Source organism: Cornus florida, unplaced genomic scaffold (assembly GCF_030987335.1).
Source record: "Cornus florida cultivar Cherokee Brave unplaced genomic scaffold, ASM3098733v1 CherokeeBrave_3.0.0_Hap2_Chr09, whole genome shotgun sequence".
In the NCBI taxonomy this organism is placed as follows: Eukaryota; Viridiplantae; Streptophyta; class Magnoliopsida; order Cornales; family Cornaceae; genus Cornus; species Cornus florida.
This window is the reverse complement of record NW_026775579.1, coordinates 55,288,276-55,295,589: the sequence shown is the minus strand read 5'-3', so window position 1 is coordinate 55,295,589 and position 7,314 is coordinate 55,288,276. Positions and strand designations below refer to the sequence as shown.

The 7,314-nt window shown below is 37.2% G+C and overlaps 1 protein-coding gene and 1 pseudogene across 3 annotated transcripts; both read right to left on the bottom strand.

Moving 5' to 3' along the window:
• Window positions 1-931: 931 nt before the first annotated feature.
• On the bottom strand, window positions 932-4,065 carry LOC132272635 (cytochrome P450 81Q32-like; annotated as a pseudogene).
• Window positions 4,066-4,219: 154 nt separating this feature from the next.
• LOC132273986 (E3 ubiquitin-protein ligase APD2-like) lies at window positions 4,220-6,858 on the bottom strand. 3 transcript variants are annotated; one of them, XM_059775117.1, is made up of 8 exons: window positions 6,641-6,858; window positions 6,331-6,557; window positions 6,136-6,232; window positions 5,964-6,062; window positions 5,070-5,290; window positions 4,917-4,986; window positions 4,521-4,815; window positions 4,220-4,441 (listed from the first exon to the last, which is right to left on the bottom strand). In XM_059775117.1, exons 1-8 carry the CDS (start codon window positions 6,738-6,740, stop codon window positions 4,363-4,365), a joined length of 1,188 nt encoding a protein of 395 aa, XP_059631100.1. In that variant the 5' UTR covers window positions 6,741-6,858; the 3' UTR covers window positions 4,220-4,362. The 3 variants fall into 3 exon arrangements, with proteins under 3 accessions (XP_059631100.1, XP_059631102.1, XP_059631101.1); XM_059775119.1 differs by having other exon boundaries at window positions 6,637-6,857; XM_059775118.1 differs by having other exon boundaries at window positions 5,964-6,041; window positions 6,641-6,857.
• Between the last annotated feature and the right edge of the window lie 456 nt (window positions 6,859-7,314).

Below are 7,314 nucleotides of genomic sequence, written 5' to 3'. Positions count from 1 at the left end.
TTTCTAGTGATAGTAAATATGTTTGTTTTACTTAAAAATATTCATTACATTTTGTGTGAGATAAGATAATATAATCGCTGACCTTGTAATAATTCTAACGCTCAAGTCTCTGTTGTGCTCGTAGTCTTCCTCACTTAAAATATAAAATTTTAGGCTATTGTTAAAAAAAAAAAACAGAAGAACAGATATAATGGAACGATCATAGTATATGGAGCACTAAACGGTAGTGGAGAAAGAATCCAAAAATAGAATTTGTACAGCTTATTTTATATATATATATATATATATATGTTCGTTTAAGAAATTCACTCTCATTACTCTTATTAAAATTTGACCTAAATCTTCTAGTTGGAAGGTATAATTAGTTGATCTTCATAAATTCAATTGACTATTTGCTTGTAAACTTATATAAGAATCAAATTCGGACTGAATTGGGTCGGATCCAATCCAGATTCAATAAAAATTATCTACGAATTATTTATGATTGAATTCATATTTAATTTTTATTAATCATATATTCAATTTGATAATCTGAACCGAAAGTAATATAAATTTTTGTTAAAATATTTAATGTCAAATGAGCTTACTAAACAATGACCAGGAGAAAGAGAGAAGTCAGAAAAGAAAAAGAAAAAGAAAAATATAAATAAAAAATAGTAGAAAAATTAGGTATTTTACTTTTTTTAAAAAAATAATAATAAGAGAGTCAAAATAAAGGGAGGGAAAAAGAAGAAGAAGAAAATAATGATACAAAACATTATAATAATACATAAATATTATATTATAGTTTTAGATAATATAATTATAATATTATTTATTATATAATTTTGGATCGAATTATTATGGACTCAGACCGATCATAATCTATATCCAGTTTATTTAGTTAATGAATTATCCTGATTGCTAACAAATTATTATTCTAATTCATATCTTAATTATTGACTCGAATTCGAATCAAAATCCAATATATTAACCAAAATTCCCACAAATTTGTTCAGGGTTGAGAAAGCAGTTTCACCATGGTTTGGCGCGGCCTACACTTAGCCAGCAGTGGCCGAGCTTTGGGCATGGTGAGCCCAGTCCCTTCACTCATGTCCACCAACTCCTCACCACCTATCTCCCACTCAAAGCATTGAATTAGTAACCCTAATGCCAATCCAACCACACGCATTGCCAAATTCTCCCCAGGACACCCCCTCCTCCCATACCCAAACGGCAAAAACATGGACCCCTCACTTCCCAACTCCTGCTCAAACCTCTCAGGCTCGAACTTTGTTGGTTCTTTCCATGTCCTGGGATCATTCTGTATGGCCCACATGTTCACCAACAGCATCGTGCCACGTGGGACGCGGAAACCTCCCACGACACACTCATCCGAGGACTCGTGGGGAACTAGTAGAGGGTCAGCAGGGTACATTCTGAGTGTCTCTTTGATGATGCCATGGAGGTAAGGGAGTGCAACAAGGTCCGATTCGTTGATCAGTCTGTCGTGTCCAACATGGATGTCTATCTCGGCATAAGCCTTGTCGAGGGCCTCTGGATTGTTTAGCAGGAGTGACAGTGCCCACTCCATTGTCCCAGCTGAAGTGTCAGCCCCTGCTGATAACATTACCTGTTACAGATTAAAAATTAACTTATTTTCATTACTTTCTGCATTGATATACTTGGCATTGTTAAAATACCTTTTAGTAGTATAGAAGGTGACTTTAGGTTACAATCTTTAGGAAAATGAACTTCCATAAAAGTTGAGCAAACAAGATCATCACGCACACTTTTTGCCCACACCATACTCGAATCCCTCCCCTCCTCTTTGAGGACGGGGAGGTTATACCATTGGGTCATCTTCAATCATCTTGTTTTGAAGAAAGTGCTGAGACATTTCTGTATGCAAATTGATGGTTAGCATAGCATTGCTCATTGTGCATCATCCCTTGATTTTAGGACATTCTTGCCCTTTTGTGTTGCATTTTTGCTTTAGCTCCATTACTTGTTAATTCTTACTTTAAAAATTAAATGCAGGGCTTCAACAGGTCAAATATTTATTTTTGTTTTTACATTTTCGGCTGCATTTTAAAATTTGATCCGAAAAAACCATTGAAATTGTTGGAACCACAAACATAGCTATCTTGGGTGCAGTATGCACCAAACAAGTGTATGTAACTCTGCCAAATAGTTTGTAAGGAATAGTCTACATGTTTTTTTTTTTTTTTTCCCCCTTTATTTTTTTTCATTAGGTGGATCGAATTGATTTAGTTTAGCTGAATTATCTGTTTTTCATAACCTTATAGAAGCATAGAAAACCAGATAACTACTCACTTGCATCATGCCTCTGATGATTGCATCTGTATAATGTTCAGGTTCGGATTCTTGGAGCGACAAGAGAACATCAATCAGTGTCTTGCTCCTCTGCTCGGAAGGCTCAGCCCTCATTGTTCTATGCTCTTCGATCAAATCTTGCATGAAGCCATCCCTCTTCTCTTGCAATGCCTTCAATCTCTTCTCAATCCCATTTAGTCCAATCCACTTCAACATGGGCAAAAAATCACCAATACTCGTCGCACCACTCAATTGAAAAGTCTCGGTCACTATCTCTTTAAACTTTCTTGTTTGCTCCAATTCTTGCACATTATCACCAGAGTAGTATCGTTTTCCACCAATCATTCTCATCATAATGTTGAGTGTCAGCTCAAAGAAGGCCGACTTCATATCCACCGTGTGATATTCACCATCACGAGAGCCTCTAAAAAGCCGTTGAATGAGTGATTGAACCTCTTGACTACGCACACTAGCAAACATCTGAAGGCGGTTAGTTGACAGAATCTCAAGGGCAGCTATTCGTCTCAAGTTGCGCCAGTGGTGGCCATAAGAGGCCCAGACCACAGTAGTGTAGTTGTAGCCAAGGTGTTTCCCAGCAAGCAGCCTTGGGCGGTTGGCAAAGACAACGTCGTTTTTGGTGAAGCATTCTTCAGCAGCAGAGGAGGAAGATATGAGGAGGACGGGACGAGAACCAAATTGAAGGAACAGTATGGGGTCATACTGGTCTGAAATCTTGGCTAAGGTTCGATGGAGGGGTTTCTTAAGGAGATGGAGATGGAGATGGCCTATTACTGGAAATGAGAGCGAAGGGCTTGGTGGGAGTTTTTGGTACTTTTGTAGGAAATGCTTTGTCAGGAAATATTAGAAGATGAAGAGTAGGATGCAGTATGTCGTCTCCATGGACAAATTGATGTCACTGTGAAGGGTTTAGCTCCTATCCCAAAAGATCAAATGACCGAAAAAACTTGCAATCTTTGCTCAACAAAGGCTCACTATAAATTATGCAGTAAATTACAGTTTTTGGTACTTTAGAACCTCCTGTTTTCATTCATTTCTGTGGAAGAATCTAGGCAAGCTAAGATTCCGAAAGATTATTTTGGGCAGGGTAGCATTGCACATAGTTTTTATCGATTGAATATCAATGTATATATAATATATATTGCAATTTTGGATCTTTGTATATAGTCTTTCATTGTTGTCATGTTGGCTACATGGACGGCAAGGAATATTCACAGTTCATTGTGAAATATGATGATGATGATCTAAACAATGTTACAATGACAACATCATGCTAGACTGTTGTAGCTGTTATTTCAATCAAACAAATCAATATTTTACTTGAATAATTTCTCACCAGAATGATCAAATTGCATATTTGTTCCGGAAACGAATTGAGACTACCCTTCATAATATAGTGAATTATTCACCGATTATTTGTATAAGCGCCACCAAGGATTGTAAGCCGGTGCTATCTTTGCCACCTCCCAAATTAGAAGATTGAGAGTTTAAGTCCCGACAGGGGTAAAATGGGCATGTACATTATTTGTCCGGAAAAGGCAAACAGATCCATGAGATGGACTAACTTGCCTTGGAAATGACCATTTGAAGAATGCATAGGACCATAGGATAAATATAAATCTCTAGTAGAGGCTTTGGCTTAGAAATTTAAGTACATCACTTTGCATCTTTACAGTCATTCTCAAGTGACAAAAAATTCCATCAACAGAAAATCTTTCTCATGTCATCAAATTCCATTGAACTAATTTATTCATGTAGTGTGGTGAGCCATTAGACAATGGACTTAGGCACTCACTATAAAGAACTCACATTCATTCCTTACATAAAATTTCCCAAGCAAATCACACTAGATCTATATATATATATATATATATATATATATATATTTTTAATCCCGGAAAACTAAGGGGGAGGGGGGACTCAAACACAAGGGCACATCCACTCAGGGAGTTGAGCACTCTACCAACTAGGCCACTAAGTAATGCCCATGTTAGTAATCATATAAGATCACAATCTAAGATTTAGGTTCTAGGGAATTATCAATTTCCTTACTTTGTGAATGAGCCTTCGACATATTGGACACATCTTGCTCTCCCCATCCATAATCCTGCAAAAACAACTCTTCTTAGATCTCAATATATATATACATTTCAAGACAGCAAAACAAACTCTTTTCGGAAATTTACCTCTGGGCACAGTCATAGCAGGTGGCACAATGGCCACAAGGAACAAAGAAGCAATTTCTTGGCTCGTCGTAACAAATTACACAAATCTTCCCGTCATACAAGTCCTCTGAAGAGGTAGATGATCCAGACTCCAAGTCCTCTTCACCTGTTCCATATGGCAATCGAATTGGCTTTTCCGGCATCAGAGGATCGGCTTCAGTTATCTCTCTTACTGGCGGCTGCTCTTCATGATTATTGTCCCCATCACAGGCTCCAAGGTACTTCAGTACTAGGAAAAGAACAATCACAATAAATCCTGCAAAACCATGAACAAAAAGCTAAAATCAGCTACTATCTAATAGTGCTATCAGAAACCAATGGCATTAAAATGTACATTTGTTGAGTCTAACATAGTACCTAAAATTGCAATATAGGTTACAATACGAGCCACGAAAGAAAGCTCAACATACCATCCGCCAAGATCACCCTGCAGTTAATCAATGAATAGGTTTAGTACTCGAGAAAGTCCTAGCATACTCTTGTGGGTGAGAGAAGTGACAATGGCCTTACGTTGTTGGGTGTTGTTACTGTGACAAATTGTGTGTTGGGGAAGAGAAGACCAAGGCGACATGATCCATTCATCGTCGAACACATGCTCTTTGCTTTAGTTGTATCATACATCTTTGATGAGACGTTGACATTCATGACCATTATGATGCTCTTAGGATTCGTGTTTATGATGCCGACGTAGTACTTGTCATCTTCCACAATAGCATATTCAGCTTCTCTACCTGAAAATTGTATCGGTGTGTGCATTATGTGTTTCAGTTTAGTACTTCATCTGTTAATGTAACTGCTACATTTCTCCGACAGTAGGTAGAAATAAGATAAACCCCAAGGGGTCAGCCTAGTTGGAGAAGACTAGTAGAAATAAGAGAAACCCCTAGGGGTCGGCCTAATTGGAGAAGACTTGGGCCCTGTGCCTCATGAATCATCAGGTTTCAAGTTCGATTTCTCTTAGGTGTAAACAATTCCTTAGGGGTCATGTCTGTGGACATAGTCCGAGCTTTACCGATCTGTGTGGAGGGCCTTATATGGGTCCCGTAGATTAGTCAGGAAAATATCCTGAACACCCAATTATCGAAAAAAGTAGAAATAAGATGGGAAGATATCAGGGATGAGTTTTGGAATTAATGCAGAAAACAGGTAAGAGCAGCCAAGATTTTCTTCTCTATTAGGACAATCTCAAGACTTTAAAAGTCAATGAAACCAAATTATCAGATCCAATTCATATATTATAATTTCCCAAACACCAAAATCAATATATTGATTTGGAGCAGTTAAATCTTGTGAAATTTAGAACGTGCTTGGTTCTCAAATAACAGTCTTTTATAGTTCTCTTAATAACGTTTAAAAAACCGAACAAAACAAACCCTTATTATTCGAAACAGTTAAGTTTCTTACCATCTGTTGGTTCCTTGAGGGTATGGGGATGAGGGTAATTTGTTGAAGTTGGCAACAAAGTTTCGTATTCGCGCTCCCCTGTTGAAGACATGTATGCATCTGTTAATTGACAGATCTGAACTTTCAATTAATTTGATAATCATTTTAACAAAATAGCTAAATCTGAACTTACCTTTAACTAGAGAAACTTCAAGTTGTCTCAAACTACTAGTCTGAGCCTCCCATCTCATCCTGATCCTCGAACCCTTGTTCAGCCACAAAGAGAAACCCTAAAAAAGAAAAGCCAATTTATAAATCTACTAGAAACATAGTCTATACTTGAGTGACATATCAAAAGTTTCGATGTTTCATGTACTATATGCTATACCTTGTGACTATATGGTCCAACAATGACATAATTGGACGCACTCCAATTGGTTTCCAAGGTCAGTTCAGGCTTCTCCGAGTACCCATAAAGGTAAATTCCCTTCTGATCGGAATCTATAACTTCAACTTGCTTTACAAAGATGGAACTTGCCTGAAACAATCGCGACGAGCTAGGACCTAGCACCATATGACACTTGCCGTAATACCCATACTTTAATGTCACAGAAACTGCAAAAATTGAGAGAAATATGCTTGTTTGAGAATACGGAATTGTCAAAGAGAAAATTGCAAAGAAGATAAGAATTACATGCCGCATATCCATAGAGTCATCGGAGCTAGCAAGCGAGCCCACGATTCCTGCCACCGGTGAGGATAATGGTGCCTGAGAGGCGAATAGACTGGTCTGTACATGGCCAATCTCACCCACACAGACACACATACAGAGAGACAGAGAGACAGAGAGGGAGAGAGAGACAGAGAGAGAGAGCTAATGGTCTACTGTTACTCGGGGAGAGAAGACTAGTAGGATTGGAGGATGTGGGCTCTGACTTCTCTTAATTTCAACTAACATTTTTTTTCCTGAGATTGGCGGGTAATTGAATGGCAAGTGTTTTTGAATGTTAGGTGACTACCGGGATTTTGATGATTATTATTACTATTATTTATTATATATATATATATATATATATTTTTTTTTTTTATAGCGACAAAATCTCACACACCCACAATTTGAACTCCGAACTTTTACATTTAAGGCTCTGTTTGTTTGTTTGTTTCGATGTAAATTTTTTTTTTAGGTATAATATATATATATATATTCGGTTTTTAGCATATATCGAGGTCGAGGTTGAATTCATCCAGTAATGCGTGTAAAAGAACCATTTGAAAATTCATGAGTAAATTATTTCTTTTAAGATTTTTGTATTATTTTTCTATGTAAATATCCAAACACTAAAAATAAAAATATATATATTTTACATCCAAT

What these genes read in the sequence shown, in the direction of transcription:
- LOC132273986 (XM_059775117.1), bottom strand. Translation starts at nt 6,740, where the DNA reads ATGTACAGACCAGTCTATTCGCCTCTCAGGCACCATTATCCTCACCGG. An exon ending in TTGGACCATATAGTCACAAG is followed by an intron (nt 6,233 to 6,330) that starts GTATAGCATATA and finishes TTTCTTTTTTAG; the next exon opens with GGTTTCTCTTTGTGGCTGAA. An exon ending in CAGTAACAACACCCAACAAC is followed by an intron (nt 4,987 to 5,069) that starts GTAAGGCCATTG and finishes GATTAACTGCAG; the next exon opens with GGTGATCTTGGCGGATGGTA.